This window comes from Pelodiscus sinensis, chromosome 8, assembly GCF_052426305.1.
Source record: "Pelodiscus sinensis isolate ZL-2025 chromosome 8, ASM5242630v1, whole genome shotgun sequence".
In the NCBI taxonomy this organism is placed as follows: domain Eukaryota; kingdom Metazoa; phylum Chordata; order Testudines; family Trionychidae; genus Pelodiscus; species Pelodiscus sinensis.
Window position 1 is genome coordinate 47,283,728 of NC_143059.1, and position 25,753 is coordinate 47,309,480.

A 25,753-nucleotide genomic window follows, 5' to 3' on the forward strand; every position below is an offset into this window, starting at 1 on the left:
GCTTAATTTTTGAATACATAGCTCAGTGCAGAGAGGGTAACAGCTGGTGTTTGTCAAATTAGGTTTTCTTCTTTGGATTTTTACTACTAATTTTCTTGTTTATTTAACATACTTAGCAGTGATTGAGCTCGAAAGGTCTTCCCTTCAGCTTATTATACTTCCAAGGTAAATGTTACATTCTCTTCAGGCCCAATGGAACTTCCATTTAAATCAGTGGCTCCATGATTAGATTGCTTTTAGTGACAGAGGTTTCTGTGTATATGTAACATAGCATCTGTGTATATATACACTTGGCATGTGTATATGTAACTTGATGGTAGTTTCATGACTAATTACAGGAGACTGGTCCTATTGATATAGGTAATACTAAACATATACCAATGATTCAGATTGCAAAATCGAACACTCAAAAGTCAGGAAAAATGAACTGTTAGGATTCTGTTCCTAGTGTTGATGGTAATGTGATCCTAGTAGTTAAAGATGTTGCTGCCAACCACAAAGAATTAACACATTCATAAAAAAAGTGACACAGCAAAGTGGATGAGACTTGCAAATTTAGATACCTGAGCTCTATTCAGAGCCATACCAGAAGTTACCTCTTGGTTACTTTATTTTAAAATTTGTAAAACGTGTCTGCCTTTTATAAGATAGGGGCATGAGACCTTGCTCAGTTAAAAGGGCAGTAATGTACATAGACTTAAGACCTTTTGGTGAGACTACAATTCTTGGTTTCTTCATGGTTCAGTGCCTTTTCCTCTAGGCCAAAAATGGGGCAAGTGCCAGAAGCTGTTTTTAAAGTATTCCCTCCCATCCCCCAAATCCAAAGCTCTTCACTTGATTGTGATAACTATAAAAAAGTTACAATATACATGTTGCTTTCAAATCATGCACTTGGTTAATATATTCTTGCTGTTTCTTTATGTTAGGATCTATATTTGAAAAAATAACTCCTTGTTTTTAAAATGTACTATACACGGATATTTATAACATATAAAGAAGTCTATGGCATAAAAGGTCCTGAGTTAAAGGATGGATGCATGGCCTTGTGGATAAGGCACTCCAATGGGACTTGGGAAATCTGGGTTTAATTACTGGCTTAACCAGAGACATCCTGTTTGGCCTTGAGTGAGTCAGTATGTGAAAAATCTTTTATATTGTATAAAATGACACCTGCCTCTCCAGTATATTAACAAAGAATTCTGATGAATCTTGAGTCCCATTAAATTAAGTTGGATGGCTGGATGAGTAACCAGTAAAGGACTCAACTACTAATAATTGCAATAACAAAAAAAGACATCTTGGTGCCTTCTTATATTGTAATGTAGGAAGTTTGAAAAGCACTGTTATTTATAGTGTATGTATCTTAACTTGCCAACAAATATTTGTTTCAAATGTAAAATAAAATAAACTTTACTCAAATTTTCCACAGGTGGTTGCCAAAATAGCCTTAAACAAGTGGGCAGTAATCAGGCAATTGCATTAGCCGCTGCAGCTGCAGCAGCCGCTATGGTGTCTGTAGATTCAGAAGCACCTCAGGGACCATCAACTACAAGTGTCCAACCTTGCCATGTGCTCACTCTGTCACCTGTCAAAATACCAGTTTTGACTTCACCTTTTCCAGGTAAGAGGTTTGTGGTACCACATAACTGCTTTTATTCAATCTGAATCATAGAGACTGTGCCTTGTGTGGGGTTGTTTTGTTACAAATGCTTTTTGTTAAATGATTGTTGAATGGGAATTGAATTTGACAGCTTGTGATATCTGAGTTTGTATATTTTAATGCCAAGGAAAACAATTATTATTATTTGTTGTATTCAACTGAGGTGTCATTGTTAAATGATCCATGCATTTATAAAGCCACAACTTTTCTTCAGCTTGATTCAAATGCACACAAGAGAAAATTTAGAACAGAAGGTGAAACTCAAACCTTAACTCCTTCCTTGTAATTATAATAATCTTACTCACTACAAAAATATGGAGACAAAAATCTCAATTAAATTTTATCCCACAGTATCCTATTTACTTCAATGAGAAAGTACTGTACATCTGTGCTGGTTAGGGTGGCCCTATATATTGAATTATCATCCACTATTAGTAGGCTTCTGCTAGACTTACAGTAAAGATTAAGAATACAGTACTGTTAGTTTTTGGTGATTTCATCAGTTATACTCTGCGGCTCAAATGCCTATGGATGCCACCTGGCAGATGCCATTGGTGTACATCAAGGTACAGAGGTCTTCTAGTTAAATGTCCTATGAAGTATTTCATGAAATCCTGTGTCATACTGGTCATTAAAATCCTTGTGAGTGTATGTATGGAGAATATGTATATATGATAAAAAATTATATTCTCTATGTCTGTCATTAAAAACAGCTCACTCAAAGGTACCAAAAACTTTCAGATATGGAGTGGAAAACATTTATCTTTGGATGGGGGTACTATGTATTGTACATCATACAATTATGAGTGGCATTAGGAGATAGCAAGCAGGATAACTACTTGGGGCCCATGCCACAAAGAGTCTTGTGAAGGGTAAATAAAATGATTGGGTTTGGGCCTGGCCTTCAGCTCCTTAATGACTGCTCTGAACCCCAGTGAGTCTAATGCCGGCCCTGCATACAATATGAGTCTATTTGAATTTTAATGTTAGTGCAGAGCTGGTGGAGGCTTGAAAAGGAAACTAATGGGAAGAGATAAACATTGATTATGTCGGGGGAAGAGGGACATTACCATGAAATATCAAAGTTCTAGTTCTGTTCTAGTAAACTTAGGGATGCAAATAAAACTTGAATCAATTGCCACACAGTAAACAGCAAGTTTAAGTTCAAGAAGTATCATATACTCACAGAATGTTGCCATGGTTATATATTTGTCCTTATAAGTGTGATAATATTGCTATTTTAAAAGGAAAAAAAAACTTTATTTGGCATGGTACCTTCTAATGTTCTTAATATGTTGTCAGACAAAGGGCCCTATTCTGCAATCCTAACTTACCTTGAGTGTGGTAGCAGGTATGTGTGTAGTCACAGTGATTTCAAATAATTAGAATGATAGGTGTGAGGAATTGCAGAACACAGCCATAAAGAACTATATATATTTGGAATGTTAGGTACCAATCGAAGGGCTAAATTTGGTATTTGGATGCACTTTTCAGCTTCTTCTAGATACCTAATTTTTTTTTAAGTGAGGGGATATTTGTTAGCACAGAGAAGTATAGCCAGATCAGAAACTTACAAAAAGTGTGCAATTATGCACGGGGTGCAAATACAATCTTAAGAGGACCAATTTGTGTCCAGCAATCTCTGGAAATACAAATAATAAAAATGAGGGCCTGTAAAATCAAGCTGGAAGAGCATGCCCACCAGTACAGTTGGGAGATTCCCAAGGCTATGTCTATATTGGCAAGATTTTGCACAAATACTCTTTAAAGCAAGAGTTTTTGTGTTAGAGTATTTGAGTAAGAGAGCGTCTACACTGACATGTGCCTTTGCACAAAAGATGTGCTTTTGCTCAAGAGCATCCATGCCAGTGTAGACTCTCTCTTGAGCAAGAAAGCTCCGATGGCCATTTTAAACATCGGGCTTTCTTGAGCAAGAAATTGATGTTGCCTGTCTATACTGGCCTCTTGTGCAAGAACAGTTGCACAAGAGGGCTTATCTCTGAGTGGGAGTGTCAGAGTATTTGCTCAAGAGCACTGATTTTATACATTAGAACATCAGTGTTCTTGCGCAAGTACTCACGGCCAGTGTAAACAGGTGGCAAGACTGCGCAAAATCTTGCATATGTAGACGTAACCCAAGTGTTTACTTTAGCAGAAGTAGTTCTTATCCAAGATTTAAAAGGCAAGATTTCATTTGGACAAATTGACCCATAGGAATCAAAATGTGAGGTTCTTTCCGAGCATGTAGAGGTGCTAGCGTACTGAAATGAAAACACAAAACTGAACTCATCCTTTCTGTAAGACCATTCAAGTCAGAGGAGTTATACCAGAGATTAATTTGCCTCCAGAAGAACCCATTTTGGCTCCCAGGTAAAAGCTCTGAGAAGAGTATAAATACAGAAGAGTCATACTTGTACTGGAAAAAAAAAGTACATCGTGCCAGTTGTATCCTTTTAGACAAAAGACATCTTGAATTGAAATACTGAAGTATTCTAAGAAGCAAAAGTTGCCCTAAGAAATGTACTTTTGATTTACAGTTGTACTAATATGCTCTGCATGAATTGCCTTAGATGTGATAGAATAGTATCAAACCAAGGAGCTATCACATTTAGATAACTGGCTCAGCTTTGTAACGATAAACATGTCAGACTAGGACAATTGTTGCTTTCCTAACCAATGCAAGGCTGATAGGATATCAAATATCAAGCTTTGAGTGTCTGAGCAATAATCCCATTATCAATCTTTCACAGTAAATTACTTTTTATGGGTATTTTCTCCTGTGGAGTATATAGTAGCTTCTTGAGAAGAGTAGTTTCAAAGCATGTGTCTGAACATGCTAAACAGATTTGGGATTTCACCTATACGTTAATCAGACAGCCCAGAAATTTGAAGCTATTTACTTTGCAAAGACTATCAATATGCTCATGTAAAATGCACTAAAAAGGGATTTAATAAAATATGCTAATAATGAGATAGGGATGAAGATGTCTATTTTAGATGTTCTTACTAAGTATAAGACCAACAAAAAGCCCCTGAAGGTCAATGGAAGGACTCCTCTTGACATTGGGGGACTTTGGCTCAAAATCTAAGATTTTTGTTCTATTATATTTATGCATTTCCCCATAGATTTAATAAGGGATACATATTTTCATTATGTGACTGAGTTCACAGAAATACAACTAAAATTATAGCATGTATAATGAAAATTATAGAAAGATTCCCATGAACACGATTCAAGAAACACCTGTTTGACAGTCTAACTTACCATGCAAATATTAATGGAGTGAGCTGAATTTGCTTCATATTACATCAGTTACATCCTTTGCAGATGCTGCACCTAGAACACATAAGTCTTGTAAAATGACTACTTGTGATCTCTTCTGTTGAATACACAGTGGATGAGATATTGAAGTTAAATTAAAGTTCCTACCCTTGCAGGGAAAAAAATGGTCAATTGGTCAAAAGTGCCCCTTTGCTGTCAAGAACAAAATTACATTTCTATTTCTCCACAGAAGTTAATGACTGGAAAAGCATCAAGGAAAAATAATCTAATATATAGATAATCCCCTGTGTAGGAAATACTTTACAACTCTGTCTGCTTTTCAGTTAGAAATATCAGTGCATTGACATTTATTAAAGATGACTTATTGTTCTCAAACAAAAATAAATCTTTAAAAGAACATAATTTGTGTACCCTGGGGCAATTGCATTTTCCTTGTCTCACGTACGATTTATAAAGTAACTTGGTAATTAATGATCTTTCATTCTTTCCTTGTATAAAGTTTATGTAAGGCAATGTCAAAATAATTTGCAAGAAAAGTTAGCAAATAGCAGAACATGTTATATCCATCTTAAAGCTATCAGCCTTAACATTTTGTAAAATCAAATCTCTATATAATCAGTTATACTGGACAGCACTTTTATAGCACTATTGATGTTGTACTACCCATAGTGGCTGTGCGTCTACACTGCTCTCTTATCTTGAAACAAGCTATGCAAATTGTGCACTTAAGAACTGGAATAGCTATTTTGGAATACCAGAAGTATTCTGAAATAGCGCCACTATCTAGACGCACCCCTTGAGAGCTGATTTAGCCCTGGCTGGCCTAATCAGCCAATAGTGCTACAAAAGCTGGGAGATTTAGGCTGTGTATAAGGAAGCTAACTTGTGACAGAACATGTGGTGGCATGTATAAAGCTAGGAGGCTGCCTGTTACTTTAAAAATATTCTCCCTGGAGACCACCCAGGGTTACACTAGTATGGGTTTATTTCCACTAAGTAGAACTAAAGAGGAGAAAGCAGCCACCAAAGGTTTAAGCTAAAGAAGATAGAACTCTCTTTCTTACACACACACACACACACACACACACACACACACACACACACACAAAGACAAGCAAGCAAGCACACACCTCTCCATTCTTTCACTCATTCACACCCATTCATTCCTGCCCTCATGCAATCACACACTTACACAGACATATAGGTTGCAGAAAGAGCCAAGGCATGTGGATCCTGGAGGGTCTGTCTGCTCATCATGGCTGGGGAAGCTGGTCAGGAGGAAAGACACTGGAGGGGAGTTTCTCAGGATCAGTGGAAGGAAAAAAAGAGCGTCTTACATGTGTTCCTTCTCTTTATATATTGTCTGAATGGCTCCTGTGACTCATTCACCTTGTCATCAGGGAGCATGCCCAGACTTCCCTTTATCCAGCAGAGAGCATGCCCAGACTTCGATGACTCATTGCCATGTGGTCCATTGTTCCAAGCCTTCTTCAAACACACACTCACACTCTCTCTCCATTCACTAAGGGAAGAATGCAGCTTAGGGAAAGTTACAAGCAAGGTGGATGCATGTTACAAAGATTACAAAGTTGCAGTTTACAGTAAATTTGAGAGTTACACAGATTACAAAGATTGACAAGGATCACAGTAAGTTGCAGTTTAAAACCTTAGACCTTACAGTTTGGGTGTAGCTTTAGAAAATCTATGTATATAAATCTAGTGAGCTCAGGCAGAGGCTTTTTTATGCAACACTGCCAACAGCAGGCTTCCTCCTTGAGGTAAGTGAGAAGGAAGAAGTGGGAAGAGGAACCCCTAAGAAAGGGTTTACCTAGAGAAGCTGGAAAATGAAAAGCTTGGAGAAGCATAGTAAAAAATGATTGAGGGGCGAAAGTAGTAAAGTATAGCCAGAGAGTTTAACTGCTCACTGTAAGGCCTCGTACTATAACCCAAAGTTGAAGGTAGACTTAGATTACCCTACCATTCAGTACAGCATGGCATTGCCTGAAGGACTGACATAGTCAGGACCATGGACAAGGTGACTGCCAGCCACAGCTTGTGAAGAGAGACTTTGAAAGACTCTCCTAAAAGGGGAATCAGAATGTGACCTGTTCAGATGACTGAGTTACAAAGCAGTGATTCTGAACCTTGGTGAGGAAGAGAACAGCTGCAAAAACACAGAAAGAGAAAGAGGATGCTGGTGTAGCTAACCCAATAATTTCCAGAAGGAGGCACTACCAAGTAATCATCCCATAACAATTACAGACTGCACCTCCATAAACCAGAACTCTATGATCCAGCAACATCAACAATGCATGGGGCAGGGGGAGGGACATGTGGCTCAGCTGGGTGGGTGGGGGGAGCCAGTGCTCTGGTCAGTTGGGTTGTAGGGACGGGGAGCCAGCATGTAGCTCAGCTGGGCTGTGGGGGCAGGGGTGGACAGAAAACCCAGTGGGGAGGGGCAGGACAGGGAATGGGGCCTGCAAAAGGAGGACCAGAAATGATCTCCCTTAGTCGAAAAAGGTCTCTCATACAGGACAAGTCAGTTCCCAAGGGTGCCAGACAAGGAAGGTCCAACCTGTAGTATCATTTCCCCCCCATTACAGTAAGTGACCAGAGATTTTTATTATTATTATAATTAATTGCATTTATATTTTAAGAAAGTCTTTTTCATATTGAGGTTTATAAAGCTAAATAGTTGAGCAATGTTGCCTACTAAAATGTTATTCATCATTGCAATAATTAAGTAATGATAATTCATGTTCTACAGAATTCATGCCATATATAATTAATTCCTTTGAATAATAAATTTTCTGTAATAAAAACAAAAAAAAAACTTGAGGAAAAACTCTCAAGCCCTCAAATCCCTCAGCATAAAAAGGATTTTTACTGTCAGAACTCTAAAATATTTCATTAAAATAAATGAATAATTTAAGAGAGAAAATCATTTTATATGTAATGAGACATGTATTTTAATAGACAAGTTATATGATTTTCTGGGTGTTTAAAACCACAAATTATATGATTTTCTGGGCATTTAAAATGACAAATTCAGAACAAAAAACCCTCAGAAGCTGCAAAACAAGAAATCTTTTGTTATGTTTTTCAAAATTCCATTAAGAAAGGATCTTTAAAATGCAGTCTGTTCCTATTTAGGATCCAAAATAGGGACTATCTTTGATTTCAAAGAGCTCAGCCTGATCAGCTGACAACACAACAGTTCTTTCTGCCCAAGATAGCACAGGCATATGAAGAGGACATGAGCATAAATGGCTTTTGAGGCAGATTTCAGGGTTGAGAAATCTCTCTCAGAAGAAGATATAAGTTGTTCTATCTCATATAAGTTTGAAAACCTGAATCAGGAAACATTGATTTAAAAAGACTTGGGAAAAAATAAAGCAAAACTTTAGTTCTCATTGTAATGTTATTTCTGTATCTCAGTTTCCATAAATGTCGTGCATTTTTTTTGGATGAACAGGTAGAATGATAACATTTCTGCTGCTCCTGCATTAAATTGAATCAGAATTGGAAAAAACATTCTCTGCCTTCAAGAGTGGATCAGACTGAGTTATGTAGAATGGTAAAATTCCCCTTGATTTCACTGGAAGCCGTGTTAGACCTAGGCTTAAGCCCTCTTACAAATACAGACCATAAGATTTCATGCAAGCCCTGCCTGTGAGCTTCCTGTATTTCCCACATTTCTTGACCCTTGCACTGCAAGGCATAAGACCTATTTAGTGCACACTCTCATCCCTATCCATCAGAGGCAACAATAGCAACTTGTGAAGTTTTGTAAGTACAGGTTGGACCTTCCTGGTCCGACACCCTTGGTACCTGAGAGGTCCTGAAGGAGGGAGTTTGCCAGACCAGAGGTGGTCAAACCTCGGGCTCTCCCAGGACTCTCCTCATGCCCACTGGCCCAGAAAATGTGCTGCCCCCCAAATGTTGGCTGGGCTCCACTCCCAGCTGCCACTCCACTCTGGCCCATTGGTCGTATCCTTGCCAGTGGGGCTCCCTGCCCACGGCCAGAAGTAGCTCAGCTCCTCCGGCCATAGGGTCTCTCTGCCCTTAGCCGGAAAAGGCTCCACACCTCCTAGCACAGAATCTCCCTGCTCCTCTCCAGCAGAAGTTCTGCGCTCCCAGCAGGAATGGGCTCCATGTCCTAGCTGCAGGGACTTCACTGCCCTTGGCTGGCGGCACCTCCATGCCCCTGTCTACAGAAGCTTCCCTGCCACTGATGGGCAGTGAATCCACACCCCAGCTGGCAGGGGCTCTGTGTCCCCAGCTGGTGGCACCTCCACACCCTTGGCCATACTCAGAGGCTTCCCTATCCTTGTCTAGCAGAGCTCTGCTCTTGGCTGGCAGGGCTCCCTGTCTGACCCTGCTCTGACTGCCAGAATCTGGCTGGCCCTCCAGGCTGCCTACCTGGCTGAACTCCCAGTCACTGGCAACCTTTGTGGCTGGGGCTCTCTGGTCCAATGATGTCTGTGGTCCAAAAGGACCACGGATGTTGCTGGACCAGAGAGTCCTGGACCATAGAGGTTCAACCTGTATTAGTCATTGTTGGTTACTTTTCACAATGATGTCACTGAGAGGACATACTTAGTATGTATTCCAAGTGGACCCACCACGGGATTTAATATGTTTGTAAATTATCCCAGACAGAGCAGAGTCTAGTCACCTTTTTAGGTCTGGATCTATAAGACACACTTGCAGGTTTAGTCCCCTTGTCTGCACCTTACCTTGTAACATGGGAGCCTTCCTTGTGAGTCTTTCCTTGTGACAAGTCCAACTGTCCCAGACCCTGATATAGTGCTTTAAACCTCCCAAGTCTCCTACATGTTTCTTCATGTTTCTTCAGAGTTTTGTCTCCCTTTGAGAGCTCTGGCTTCTAATTTAACTCTTTTTGGGAACAACTTGGCAGGCAACCTCACAGGCTTAACAAAGGAACTTCTTAACCACAATGTCTGTACATCTGAAGAGTTAGTTCCAGACCTTTGCAAAATAACACAGCAGATTGCTTGGGGAAGAGGATATATCCGGGCTGTGGTATCAGAGGGTAGCCGTGTTAGTCTGAATCTGCAAAAGTTACACTTGTCAGATGCATGTGGGTCTTTGCTGATGAAAGCATATGCTTCAACACTTCTGTTAGTCTATAAGGTGCCACAGGACTCCTCACCGCTATCTGGGATGTGTTTCCACTCTGGCTAACCCCATTTATCAGCACAACCAGTGTAGTAAAGCATGGTTGGTACAGTTTACAGTAGGGACCAGGTTGGTCTTGACTGGCTCCAGAATGCATTGGCTGCAAAAAGTAGTTTAAAACTAGTTACCCTGCATCACCTAATCCAGTATTGATTATATGTCACTCAAATCGTATAATCTGGATGACAGTCTTTAAAACTGGGAAAAGGGATTTGATATAAACTAGATTATGTTTTACAGGTTCTGAATCTCAAGATTATATATCATTACAAAATCATCTCCATAGGTTTTATTCAGTTCACTCATTGGGGTTCAGAGAATTCTTTCCCAGATGTGAGCTTAGGTGTGACACGTCTGATGATTCTTGCCCATATAATCAGGGTCTCACTAACTTCTGTATTTGGGATTGTGAAGAAATTTTCCTTTGGGTTGGATCGGCAGAAACACTTGTTTTGTTTGTTTGTTTGTTTTCATCCTCTGTAGCATGGGGCACAGGTCACTTGTAAGTTTAAACTATTATAAACAGTGGATTCTCTCTAAATGTAAGTCTTTAAATCATGATTTGATGTCTTCAGTAACCCACTCAGAGGTTGTCTGTCTACAGGAGTTGTTGGGTGAGGTTCTGTGAACTGCAATGTGCAAGTGGTCAGACTAGATGATCACCGTGGTCTTTTCTGCCCCTAGAGACAATGAGGGTAAACCTAGAGCAGGACTAAGACTGAATGCTATTTCTATGATAGAGCTGAAATGATCATTGCCAGGATTACACATGACATTTTTTTTGGCCCCTAAAGCAAGGTGGGGAACCATTTTTGAGCCGGGGGCCGCTGACCCACTTGAAAATCAGCCGGGGCCTCACACAAGTCAGGAGCAGGAAAAAAAACCCTCTCTGTGCCTCCCAAATGAGAAAAACACTCCCCACATTCCCCTCATACACCAGAGCCTAGGGGACCCAGCCTAGTAGATGTGTGCTCCAGCCCCCCAGGGAAGCAGCGGAAAGACTTGAGTGCCAGTGCAGGCTCCCCAATGTTGGGAGGGGAGCCCTGAGCCTCAGGGGCCAAATCCAGGCTGGCTGAGAGCTGCCGGCCTGAGGTTCCTCACCCCTGCCCTAAAGATTCATGAAGCTAGCTGGCTCCTAGAAGATTTATAGGATAGACTGGAACTCTGTGGCCTAGAGAGGATATATAGCATCTGATTTCTCAAGTCAAGAGTGTTCTTATTCACACTTCAGAAACATGACCATGGCTTAGATGTGAAAATAAAACATGAGAAGTACTGGCCTCTTGAGCAGGAAACCATTGTTTTTGAAGTGTGAATGCATGCATACTGGAGAGCTCTATACAGCCAAAGAAGAAATGCTTTGATCTCACTGGGGATGTGATAAAGAATAACTGGAACTGTTCAGTCAAGAGATAGAATCATAGAATCATAGAATCATAGAAAAATAGGACTGGAAGGGACCTCGAGAGGTCATCGAGTCCAGCCCCCCGCCCTCAAGGCAGGACCAAGCTCCGTCTACACCATCCCTGACAGATGTCTATCTAACCTGTTCTTAAATATCTCCAGAGAGGGAGATTCCACCACCTCCCTTGGCAATTTATTCCAATATTTGACCACCCTGACAGTTAGGAATTTTTTCCTAATGTCCAGTCTAAACCTCCCCTGCTGCACTTTAAGGCCATTACTCTTTGGCCTGTCCGCAGAAACCAAGAGGAACAAATTTTTTCCTTCCTCCTTGTGACACCCTTTTAGATATTTGAAAACTGCTATCATGTCCCCCCTTAATCTTCTTTTTTCCAAACTAAACAAGCCCAGTTCATGAAGCCTGGCTTCATAGGTAATGTTCTCTAAACCTTTAATCATTCTTGTTGCTCTTCTCTGTACCCTTTCCAATTTCTCCACATCTTTCTTGAAATGTGGCGCCCAGAACTGGACACAGTACTCCAGCTGAGGCCTAACTAGTGCAGAGTAGAGCGGCAGAATGACTTCACGAGTTTTGCTTACAACACACCTGTTGATACAACCTAGAATCATATTTGCTTTTTTTGCAACAGCATCACACTGTTGACTCATATTCAACTTGTGGTCCACTATGACCCCTAGATCCCTTTAGATCCCTTTAGATATCTTCATTCTGATTTTATCACATCCAAGTAGTCTTTTTATTAAGAGGTATAGGTAGATAAAATCAATCACATTCAACCTTAGGTAATTGATGATGGGTAACAAAGTTTTTTGCATGTTGGTAGGTAGTTCTATGCAAGTCCAATGGAGTCACAAGCTGTTGTCAATGAATGGCTTTTCATTAAGCAGTATAATATGAATTGGTGGCCTTAGTCTATTTTCTATGGATGCCTGTCAACATCAGAAAAGCAGAAATACAACTGATGTTCTCTGAGCGACAAAGACTGAATGAACATTGATAATGACCCACCCTTTAGAGTTTTTGTCTCTTTCAAAACAGGGATGGAGCCGGTGCAGCAATGACAAATCTTTTGTACTGCATGCCAAGAAATTACAAAAGGTGTTCAGCATCACATAATGCACCCAAAGTTCAGAGGAGCCTGTCCAACTGTCAGTGGGACTTCTGCTATTGACTTTGGAGGACAGCATTTCCGTTCTAGGCTTGGCTTATAGTTTTCTGTACTTCTGGACTTATATAATTTCTTAGTTAATTCCTGATGCAAAGGCAATTCACTTGATGAGCTTTCTGGTTATAAAAATTATGTATAGGCATGTGAGGAATTGAAGTTCATCAATAAAGCTATGGATAGTTTTTTTTTCATAAAAAGAAAATAATCTTAAAATATTCTACATTCTATATGAGTGCCCTAACATTAAGTTATAAGGTGGGTCAAAGACTGGAAGGTGGACAGTTGTGCCTTATGGTTAGAGTGGGTATATTGTGTCTAGTGACTGGACACAGACATCAGTAGTCAGGAATTGGCTCTGATACCTAGCATCTGATCCTGATATCCAAGGGTCAGGACCAGATTACCTGGAAGAAGCAAGACAGGATTAGGGCTGGGAACAAGGAGGCACAGAAGTTATCATAGCCATGGGCAAGTGCTTTGAACAGCTGCTGAATGGCTGCTGACTCTTTTAATTAACCAGATTGTGTAGCCAATGAAGCAGCGCTCAGTAGGTGGCCCAGAGAGGGGCTGTACTTCAGGCCCTGTTTCCTGGTGGGTGGAGAGTAACAGTACCACAGCTGCATTTGGTACATGGCACCTAGTTCCCATGTGAATCTAGCCCCAAACATTTATTTGGCCAAAACTATTCTGTGAATTCAGGTCAAATTTGTGGTAGTTTTCAGGCAACTGAAACTGCATTTATATTGAATAAAGTATTAATCCAAAAAAAGTTTCATACAGCTCAACTCTACATTTAACTTCACTAAGTGCATTCATAAAAGGAAATACTCTTATAATATTTGATATTTTCCAGCTTGGAATTGAGTTTCAAGCCATCTTGGTTTTCCAAATAAATTCTCCGAACTAAAACATCTGTCTTAAGGGTCTCACTATCTAACCGCTCAAGGCCCATGATATAGAGATCTTCATACTGATCTGTATGTTGGTACCTGATGCATTGTAGTATATTTTCTAGCTTTTGTAACATAAGAATCCATTTGGAAAATATTTCCAAATCAGCCTCTAATATTGCCCAATTATAGCTTAAAATGACTAGATCCCTTCTTTGTTTCCGGTAGTCCATGAAGAGAGTTATTTTTTTATGTTTAACAAAGTAAAATATTCTAGTTTCCATTGTTCAAAAATAGAGGTCTAATTTCCTTAATGAAATCGTTTAACATGTCATTCTTCAAACCTGATGTTCTACATATAGTTCATTGAATGGATTACACAAAACAAGTCATTTACCAATTGCAAGATTGCTAGTTTGGGATAATGTTGATCCTTCTCAACAAAGAATAAAATGATACCTTCCATATATTGTACAAAGCACTATCCCAATTATTTAATTCATTTTTTTCTAACAGTGGCCAGAATTCTTGATAATTAAAAAATCTTAAAATAAGTCACCTTGAATATATTGTCAAGCACTGCTAAACTTACTTTGACACATGTACATGATGAAATTCTGCCAAATGTGACTGACTGACTCAGGATAGCTGTGTTAGTCTGTAACTGACAGGTAAAATATTGGCTAAAACCTACATTGTAGCTGCCGTACTACAAGATTCACCTTTGACACTAGTATAGTTCTCAAAGTGTTAATGTACACTTCTGAAAATGCAGAACTACTGCAAAGTCAATATGTCTACCTAATAGATAGCAATTTCAGCAATCGCAATGGAAAAAAATCTTCACAAGAACTATGAGTCACCAAATGAAATTAATAGATAGCAGATTTAAAACAAACAAAAAGAAGTATTTCTTCACACAACACACAGTCAACCTGTGGAACACCTTGACAACGGATGTAGTGAAGTCCAAGACTATAACAGAGCTCAAAAGAGAGCTAGATAAATTCATGGAGGCTAGGTCCGTCAAATAGCTATTAGTCAGGATGGCAGGAGTGGTTTCCCTAGCCTGTCTGTCAGAAGCTGGGAATGAATAATAGGGGATGGCTCACTTGATGATTACTTGTTCTATTTATTCCTTGTGGTCCACCTGGCACTGGCCACTGTCAGAAGATAGGATACTGGGCTAGATGGTCTGTTGGTCAAACACATCAAAACATATGGTAAATTAATATATAAAGTATCAGCACAATAAATATTAGATTTTTAATATAATTCCCCTCTGAAATTAGTAAACTAATCTGTGCAGGATAGCATACTGGGTCCTTTAACTCAATTTTTATTTTTCAGAAAATAAAATAAAATTGAAAATGTTTCATTTGAATCATTGCTTTGGGGTGGGGCTGGGGATCAGTGGTTCAGCATGCAGACTTCCCTGGAAAGGGAGGACTAACCAGGCCTCTCTCACTACAGCAGCTTGGGGCCAGGTGAGAAGTGCCTCTCTCTGGCTGCTGCAGCTCCAGAGGGCATAGCCAAGGGAGGGGTACACGTTCCCTGGCTGATGCAGGTCCAGGTCAGGCTCCCCAGCAGTGGCAGCTCTGGGGCAGCTCCTGATTGGGTGCCATGGCTAAGTAAGAGGTGCCCCTTCCAGTGGCCCCAGCATGGAGCAGACATGGCTGAGAGTGAGGGGTCACTCCCCCTCCCGGCCCTAGCACAGAGTTGCCACAGCTGGTGGGAGGAGGAGGCACATTCCCTCGCTCGCTCAGAATGGAGTTGCTGCAGCAGCTCTGTGCTGGGGCCAACAAGCAGAGGTAGCAATCAGTGTGCCAAGCCTGAGCCCCTGACTTCCCTGAGCTCACACTGAGCCCTCTTTTAATATTTTCTCAGTTATGCCAATTTTGAGGAGTGAAGTTGATTTGGTGATTCTGTCTCTTTTCAGAAAGACAGACTCTTTCAAATATATAGTAGGTCAATGGAGGAATAGCAACAAGATTATTTGATTGTGAACAAGTTTTGCAATCATATTCTGATTTTTAGATCTTTGTAGTTCTCTTTCATTCAAAAATTCTTACAATTTAGTTGAAACTAAATATGAATGGTGAATGTTTGGAAACCACACATGGGGGGGGGGGGGGGGGGGGAAGGGGAGAGGAGCAAGGGGCAAAGGAAAACACAGTGCTTGTACTCTTTTGTGGGTGAACTTATGTAGGCATTTTTGGTGACTTATTTGCAGTGGTGAATATCTTGATGGATGAAGACAAAGAAAGGTCTAGCAGGCAAATGAATTAGGAAGTGATTCCAAGTTGAGACAGTGTATCCCTCATGGGTGAGGCAGGGGGAAAATAAATGTAAGGAAATGGGTGTCTCCATCATGATATCAGTATGCTAAATTCAGCACGTGTTATTTATTTGCCTCTAGAGATACCATAAATTATAGCAAGGAGAACTGCACGGTAGTACCTGTACTTTATCTGCTCTGTTGTTAGAAAGACAGGTGTTCATTCTCCTGGGCTGTCAAAACAGCATTCTTCGAGAAATTGTGATAAGCTTCTGGAGTTTATACAACTCTGGAATTTAATTCATATTTGAGGACTTTAGGGCTCCCGGAATTAGCAATTATTAGCTTTATGTTTATTGGATGAAGATCAAGTAAGCCAAGTGACAAATTATCTTTTTTTAAAATAATCATGGTGTCTATTTTCATGCTTTCTCCTACAGTTTTCTAATCATTCAAGTGGAAAAAAGGTAAAAGATGAGTTGGTAGTTGTGGACTGTTATTGTAAATTAGCAGTGAGTACAAATATTAAAAAGGCACCATCTGCCATATAAACCATTTACCACCTGTTCTCTTGCTTTCAGAATTACTTAATGGTTTAAATTTAATGTTTTAGCCTTCCACAGAACAGCTGGGATGTGACTAAGTATTTTTCCTATCGGTAACTTAACAACCAAGCACATTACATGTTAAAAACACCTCTCAATTCCAGGAGTTTGCTACATGGCCTTTCATGTGTCTATCAGCTTTCCCCATTAGCAAATTTTGCTGAAAGTAACAACAAGTTTTTATCACAACAATTACCCAAATATTTTTGGATGGCATTTTTTAGAAGGGCTGTTTTCTTCTCTGTGATAAACAAAACTGATGGCTAATTCAAAAGTGTCATAATACTTCTTATAGTTTCAGCACCAAAGGAATTACCCCAATGCAATCCTAAAATTCACCTTCCAACACATAGGGCCAGATTGATTCATTCATACTCACTCTGGACCTATCCAATGTGAATAAGACTGGATTATTTGTATGTGCACCATTACATGTATGAATGTGCACAGCCAATCAAAACAAAAAAACCTATCTGTGGGTGCTCTCCTGATCAGCTGGGTGGCATTTGAATTTCTCCTGAGTGTCTGCACAAGCAAACAGCTTACAGGGAACACCACTTATCATCCTGCGAGTTGGGATTCCATGAGTGCCTCATACATCCTGCAGGAGGCATGTCCCAGTAGGGTCTACAGAGCGGGACTCCTGGTGCTCACTAAAAATAGCATTGTAGACAGTGCTTTGACATTGTGGCTTGGGCTCTGAAGCCTAGAGAGCGGGTTGGGCTTCAACACCACTGCTGTTTTTAGAGTGAAAGTGCAAACCCCACAAACTTGAATCTAACAACCAAGGCTTAGAGGCCAACTTCTACAGGCCAAGTAGATAAAATCCTGTCTTGATTGAGGTTAATGGGAAAACTCTGAGGGCGTTTCTACACTCGGGAATAATTTTGAAATAAGTAAAACTGAAACAATAATGCCCAAAATAACAAAATCAAAATAGCACATCCACACTATGAGGGAGCGTTGAAATAGCTCAGAATGATTTTGAAATAGCATGTCCTCACCGTTTGGAGCCTGCCTCAGATTTAACAGACCTTGGAAGCACGTTGGGGAGGGCACCAGGAGGACAGACACTTCCTGTGGCTTCTTGGTCAGTCAAGGTGAGACACATGCTTAAAGGGGCTCCTTTCTACAGCCACATTTCACACATTACTCCTACACTGCCAACCCCCTTGTGGGACACCAAATGGACACTGTGTGCTCTGGTTGCCCTTGCAGATAGCACAACACTGACATCATGGAGCCAGAGCTGCTGCAAAGCTGTGCCAAGCTCATGGGCCTCGTGCTACGCTTCATGGTGCAGTTCATTCAGTCTGCCCACATACTGCTCCAGCCTGAACCAGAGGACACCTTAACCCAGGTCCTGGCACTCCTGCTGCTGCAAAGGCTCCTTTGCCCCCTGGACACCATCAAATGCTGCTTCTAGCAGAGGGAGACCAGTTTGGACTAGTGGGACTGCATCATCCTGCAGCGATAGGATGACCAGAAGTGGCTGCTGAATGGCTTGCCCCTATCCTCAGGCAACAGGACACCCAACTGCGACCCGCCATCCCCCTGCAGAAGCGCATTGCCATCTCCGTCAGAAACCAGTTTGGCTTGGGGAAATCCACAGTCAGGGCAGTGCTTCTGCAGGTACTCAAGGCTATCGACAATGTGCTACTATGGAATGTCATCACTCTGGGAAACTTCAATACCATCATGGAAAGCTTTGCCATCATGGGTTTTCCAAACTCTGGGGGGAAGGAGGCATAGATGGCACTCGCATCCCCATCCTGGCCCCCGACCACCATGCCTCAGATTATATAAACAGGAAGGGGTACTTCTTGATGGTTCTGCAGGCTCTAGTGGACCACAAGGGCCAGTTCACGGACACCACATTGTGTGGTCGGGGAAGGCACATAATGTTCACATCTTCTGTAACTCCTGCATATTCCAGAAGATGCATGCTGGCACTTTTTTCCCCAACCACAACTTCATGTGCATCCTACCCATCCCATCCCCTGGCTTATGAAGCTGTACATGGACAGCATGGACCCCACCAAGCATAACTTCAATGTCAAGTTCAGCAGGAGCCGTGGGGTCATAGAATGTGCATTCGGCTGCTTTCAGGTGAAGTTCAGGAGTCTCCTCACCTGCCTGACCTTAGTGAGCACAAGATCCCTTTCATGGTAGTGGCATGCTATGTGCTCCACAACCTATGCGAAAGCAAGGGGGAGACTTTCCTGCTAGGGTGGGAGGCAGAGGCTGAATGGATGGCCAGGGCTTATGAGAAGCTGGACAACAGTGCCATGCAGAGAGCGCTTTAGAGGGCAGTGCTCATTTGGGAGGTCTTAATGGAGAGTTTCAGCCAAAGCCAGCTGTGAGAATCTCCCTCATGTCTCTCCACAAGGGACCTCTGCATTCCCCTTATGTGCTTTTCCTCCCACACCCCTCACTTCCCCTGTCCTCCCTTCCCTCCTCTCCCACACAGCAAATAAAAAAGCCTTTTTTGTTTGATAACACAAGTCTGTTTATTAGGAGGATATAAACCAGGGGAAGGGCTGGAGAAAGAACCTGGAATGAGGGAAGGGAGAGGGGGCTCAGGGACAGGGCTGGAAGTGATGCTTGCTTTGGTCAGTTCGTGAGGCTTTGGCTGCCCTTGAGGTCCTACTATCCCATGTTCATGAGCCACCGTGGGATGTCTAGGAAGGGAAACACATAGCCTCAAGCTGGCTCGCCAGCTAGCCCTAGGCAGTCTTCCACTGCTTCTGGTCAGCCTGGCACTCCTCCTGGTCAGTGGCCCACTCCCATGGCTTGTTGTTGAGCCCCCAGATGAGGGACTAGATGCAGGCCATTTGCTCATGCAGCAAGTCTTCCCAGGTGCATTTCTTCTGGCAGATCCCATGAAGTCAGGAGGATGGCATGGGAGGTGGATGCTTGCAGCTGGCCCACCTGTGAAGAAAAGTCACAAAGGTACTTATCCCAGGAGACACTATTCATGAAGCCTAGCCCTAATCTTTGAGCCAACACTGAAGGTCTTGGTTCAGATGAAAGGAATGTGATGGCAATGTGATTCGAGTGAGGCCATCTCTTGCCTAGACAGCAGGCACTTTCCTGCAGGGGCATGGACGTCCCAGGGGAGCATTGCTACACCCTTGGCCTGGGGAAAAGTAGGCATGGTATGGCTTCGGCTAGGCCAGAAGCCTGCAGACTGGGAGAGGAGGACAGTGTAGTTAAGCCTCCTTTGTGTCCTGCACATGCCAGGTTTGGCACTGATGGCATCCTGCAGAGAGAGAACTTCTACCCCTTCCCACGGGGGTGTGTGTTGGGGGATGTTTGTGTGAGCAGCATACACCTCTTGCCGAAGTGAGTGCTCCCTTTTCTTCCTCTCACCGGCAGGTTCCCATGCAGGAGATCGGTCTCCTCTGCATCACCATGCTTGACCAGGAGCAGATGCTGCCTAAGTGCGGGCCATGTGCACTACTGCTGTGTGATTCTATAACCCCAGCCTCCTAAGTGGTGGCTTGTCATGAGAAGGTGTCTCACCACAGAGTTGGAATAAGGCAGGCCTGTCCAGGAACCTTGTGAAAAGGAGTGAGGGGTTCCTTTGTGAGAGCATCATGGAGTTGAGTGCTCCAGACTGGCACGCCATGTGTACTCACATGTACAGGCTGTTGTGTGACCCCCCAGGCTGAGTGAGGAGGCAGATGACAGGCTATGATGGGCTGCACGTGTAGATAGGGAAAGTTATAGAACTCACCTGAAGTGCCTTCCCCAGGTTCGCCCAATGCCTGGGAGACATCCTGGGAGGGGGGACCAGCTCCAAGATGAGGAGCTGCTCCTGGTTGGCAGGCATGGTCACCTAGCTGGCCTGCTCATCGTCCTTGTCTTCTTCATCCTCCACAACCATGCCCCCATGGTGCTGACAAAGATATGTCCTGGCTAGACTCAAAGACAATGGTGGTAGGAGGAAAGATTACCGGCCAGTCTCCCAGGATGGCATCAAACTAGTGATAATACTGGCATGTGTGCAGCCACCCCAGAGTATCCATTATGCCCCTTGGCCTTATTATAGGCCTGATGAAGCTTCTTTATTTTCCTGGGAACCTGGTCGAGGATCCATGTGTGCCCCTTCTCGACCAGGCTGGTGACCATCCGGCAGGAGACATTGGTGTTGCACATTCTGGTATGGACATCCTAGAGGTTGGTCTTCTGCAGGAGCAGCACTAGATGAGCTGCCAGCAACTGGTGCCCTAGGCGAAATGTGCAATCGGCACGCGATCGGCGCCCCCACCTCCAAACTCCTCAACGTCCGTTTAATTTGGCGCCCTAGGGTACCTCCTAGCTCATGCATATGGATGGGCCACCACTGGTCTCTTCGCCCTAGACATCAGTGAGGTTTAGGTTCTCTGCACCCATCCAGGATCAAGCTTATTTGCATCCCTGGCCACTTGCAGCTGAGGGTGATGCAGGAGAACTTGTAGCAATGGGGGCTCAAAGGGTGTGCTGGGGTCAGCCATGACTCCTGGGATTTTGCAGTGTGGCATAAGGCTGGCAAGGCTATCCTCATGCCACAAGCCCTTAGCCTGCAGCCTGCTGCTTTAAAAGCTCTGCAGGAGAAGGGGAGCACTGGAGCTGGCTGGTGTGGCCAGAGCATCCACAAGTGCAGCTGTGAGAGGCATCTGGAGGACAATTATTTTGAAACACTAATGCTATTTTGAAATAATTCCTCATGGAAGGCAGGAGTACAGATTTGAAATAAACAGCTCATTATTTCGAAATAATGGGCTTGGCAGTGTGGTTGCTCCACTTGTTGTTTTGAAATAAGAGAATTTATTTCAAAATAACTCCCTTGTGTAGACTAGGGCTAAGAGGCCTAATAAATGTGCTTTGATCACTTCTGTTGTCATTGGCTTGGGTCTATTGGTGCTATTGTACTATTAGAAATTTTGTGTCTCCTATACATAGCTATATCACTAAATAATGCAAGATGCTGTGACACAAAGACATCTTCTTTGAGCCAATGATATGTAGAAATTAGAAATGTTCTAGAGTTTTATATATTTGCTGAAATCAACGAGATTTTCATTTACTTCAATGCATGCATTTTGGATTGGACACCATGTTAAGGGAAAAATAAAGGATTTAGCAAAGATAATTAAAGTTATAAAACTTTTATTGAAAAAAAATAACAATACCTGTGTATCTTAAAGTGGTTTGTTTCACAGTCTTCGTATTCCATATAATGTTTCATTGATACTATGGGTTGGACCTCCGTGGCTGGCACCCTTGGGACCTGACCTGTGCCAAACAAGGGAATGTGCTGAACTGGGAGAGGTCCCCTGCCACTGGCTCCCAAGTCTACTGCTGGCTCCACTTCCAGCCCTGGACGATCACCCAGCTACTGACCCTGGCCAGGTTGGCTGCTGCTGAGCACAGCATACTGGGTGACTGGGGCCCTGGTTCTTCTGCCAGTCTGCTGCCAGCCTTATGGGCTGCCAGCCCAGCAGCACTCCCAGCTGTCAGTCCTTCTGCTGCCTGACTCCCAGGCACTGGGTCTCTCTGGCCTGGGAACATCCGTGGTCTTGCTGAACCAGTAGTCTCTGTTTAGGCAGGTGCAACTTTTAATTCAAAGTATTCAGATTTCCCCTTTATTGCATTTTGCATTCATAGATTTTAGTGAAAAAGGAAATTAGTAGAAATGAAAAACAATCACTGTGTTTCCTGGGTCCCACTTTTAGAAATGCTATTTATACACATAATATATACAAATTGGTCTATGCGTGTATTTATTAAAGATGTAAAGTGCAGTAAATGCTGAAAGCCTACATTAGGGAATCTGACCATGTTAGATTGTATCTTTATATTCTGTGGAGCGAGGAGAATACTGAGTTTTATCCCCTCTCCCCCATATTATTAAGATGGTTCACTTTGTTGTGAAACTATCTTAGCAAATGAGTTTACCGGAAGATGAAATTCAAATTAATATTGACTAATACTTGTGGAAGATCAAATGAGCAATTACAGTAAAACTCCCAATTGTCCAGCACTCCTGATAGTCCAGCATCAAACTGGCAAGCACTCCTAATGGAACCAGGACGGAACCTGGAAATGCTCAGATCAGCCACTGTCACGTGGGTTACAGCAGAGAGGGGAGGTGTTTGGCTCTGGGGAAGGGGAGGGAAGAGAAGGGGAGGGAGATTGGGTTATGCACTGCGTCCCAGCCAGCCCATTGAAAAGCCGGCCGCTCAGCGCATGTGCCCCAGCTCCTGGAGGGAGCTGCACGGCTGTACTGGCAGCTCCAGGACCCAAGCATAAGGTTGGAGGGGCAGAGGGATTGGGTTGGGAGTATGCAGTACCTCTTGATACTCCGGCATATCCGATAATCCGGCACCATCTAGGTCCCAAAGGTGCCGGATTATCGGAAGTCTACTGTATTCACAATAGAAACATAATTCGATGACAGTCCTTTCAGGAAGCAGAAATTGTGGGAACCCCAATTTGTTGATGGCAACCTGCAAGCAGATGAACAGGAGATAATCGGCAGTTACTCACTAAAAATTACTTGCCCAGCTTTAATTCTGTATATTGGAGCAAACAAATGAATGTCCATAGTTATTAAAGTGATTTTTTTCCTCAGACTAATCTTGGGCATACAATTACTTTTCAGATGCATGTCTGTCTTTGGATGGCTTTCCTAGCTACGATAACACTACTGTCAAAAATGTTAGTTTTCTCCTGTAGTTGGAGAGCAAACACCCACAGTGATCTGTGAATGTTCAGCTTCTCTAAATAAATTTCTGGAAATGGGATGATCCTTCTTAAGGTGATTTTTACTCATATAAAGAAAAATAACCATCTATTGCCTTCATTATTAAGTTTTAATTATTTTACCTGCAGATTTTCTGAAATTATTTATAACAAGTCTATAATAATTAAGGATGATTGCAAGGGTAAATATACCCTACAAAGAGAGATGTGGAATTTTTTCATCTCCCAGACTTAAGTAAGGCAAAAGATTTTCATGACATAATTCTTCCCCAGGAGTTGTTAGAGCATGTATTGATCTGACACTGCTTTAAGAATGGCCATATCCCAGGTGGCTTTATGTGTGGTAATTTAACTAGTTTATGTATAGAGCTTGGATTTTTATGTCCAATGGAATGGATCTAGGAAATTATATCTTGCTGATGCAGTTTTTGTCATTGCTATGAGGAATGCCTCAATAATAAGAAAACCCCAAATCTGTTGCCTTTCTAATTCTTTTAAGCAAGGTCAGAACTTGGTGAAAATTCAACTGTTAATTGCAGAATATTTATAAATCTGAAATATATTTGGTCTCTGAAAATCTAGTTACCAGGCTGACTTTCTACACTACAAATTCCTTCCTTCCTTCACTTCTGCCATCCTCTTAGCTTATCAACTCTGCTTCATCAACATTATTGAATATGATGTCCTCAGTCTCTGCTGTCTTTTTGATTCACTTCTGAAACTCTTCTCTTTCTGCTTCCTGCTTTATTGGAAGAGAATTATCAAAATACAATATGACCTTATCCCTCTGCTCAGTTTGTTTCCTCTTCCCCCTTCTGCAACACTCTGGTCCACTTGCCTTCCTGCTCCATCCTATTTCATGTCTTAATCTCTCTTGTGTCTACTCTCAACTCCTCACTGCACTTATTCTTCTCCTTAATCTCTCACTCTCCTCTAGTTCCATCACTTCACAACAAAAACTCACTTTAATCTCTTCCATCTTAACAAGCGCACGCACATACGCGCGTGCACACACACACACACACACATATGAAGAGAACACTACTCTTGACTCCATCTGCATCTCCAACTATTCTTTCCTTTCTCCTGTCACTTTTCTATCTTTCATATAAGCTCCTTGAATGCACTGTATGCAATAGCTCCCTGGCACATCTCTCTTCCAGTTCTATCCTAGACTTTCTCCAAGCCAGTTTCTTTAGCCAAAGATCTGAACCAGTTCGTCACACCACCGACTTCTGGAGGAAACTACAAAACATCAGTAATCTTCCTGAAAACATCATCCCTGACTACCATGGACCATAGAAGCTCTTTATACCAACATTCTACATGAAGACGGATTATAGGCTATCAGGAACACCATCCCCAATAACAGTACTGCACACCTGGTTACAGAAATCTGTGACTTTGTTCTCACCCACAACTACTTCTGATTTGGAGACAACTTGTATCTTCAAGTCAACAGCATAACCATGGGCACCTGCATGGCATTACAATATGCCAGCGTCTTTATGGCTGACCTTGAACAAAATTTCCTCAGCTCTCACCCCCTCGGACTCTTACTCTGCTTATGCTACATCGATGACACAGGAAAGTGAGCCTTGAAGAATTTCACAGGGATTTCAACAACTTCCACCCCACCATCAACCTTAGCCTGGATCAGTCCACACGAGAGAACCACTTCTTTGACACTACAGTAAAATAAATAATGGACAAATTTGCACCAGCCTATACCAGAAACGTACTGGCCGCTCCAATTACCTTCATGCTTCTAGCTTCCATCCCAGACACATTTCTCAATCTATTGTATACAGCCAAGCCCTAAGATACAACCAGATTTGTTTCAATCCCACAGACAGAGACAAACAGGATCTACATAGAACATTCATAAAACTGAAATATCCACCCGGAGAAGTGAAAAAACAGATCAATAGAGCCAAAAAAGTACCCAGACATGAACTACTTCAAGACAGGCCAAAAAGAGATAACAGAATTCAACTTGTCATCATCTACAGTCCACAACTTAAACCCCTCCAATGCATTATCAACAATCTACAACCTATCCTGAAAAATGATCCCTAACTCTCAGAGGCTTTGGGGGAAAGGCCAATCCTTGCTTACAGACAGCCCTCTAACCTCAAACAAATTATTTCCAATAGCCTTGCAACACACCTCCATCATAATCATCCAGGAAACCCACCCCTGCAATCAGCCCCAGTGCCAACTCTGCCCACACATGTACACCAGCGATATCATCACTGGACCTAACCATATCAGCCACCAAATCAGAGGCTCATTTAACTGCACATCCACTAATGTGATGTATTCCATCAAATCCCAACAATGCCCCACTGCCATGTATATTGGCCAAATTGGACAGTCTCTATGGGAAAGAATTAATGGGCACAAATCAGATATCCAAAAAGACAATATAAAAAAACCTGTTGGAAAACACTTTAATGTACCTGGACACCCATTAATGGATCTCCAAGTC

The 25,753-nt window shown here is 42.2% G+C and overlaps 1 protein-coding gene across 1 annotated transcript in view; it reads left to right on the top strand.

Moving 5' to 3' along the window:
- Window positions 1–25,753, top strand: part of TCERG1L (transcription elongation regulator 1 like) — a 240,357-nt gene that overhangs the window by 24,062 nt on the left and 190,542 nt on the right. Inside the window, exon 4 of the mRNA XM_006136638.5 lies at window positions 1,430–1,621. Within this exon, the coding sequence (XP_006136700.3) occupies window positions 1,430–1,621 (192 nt within the window). The remainder of the gene's footprint in view (window positions 1–1,429; window positions 1,622–25,753) is intronic.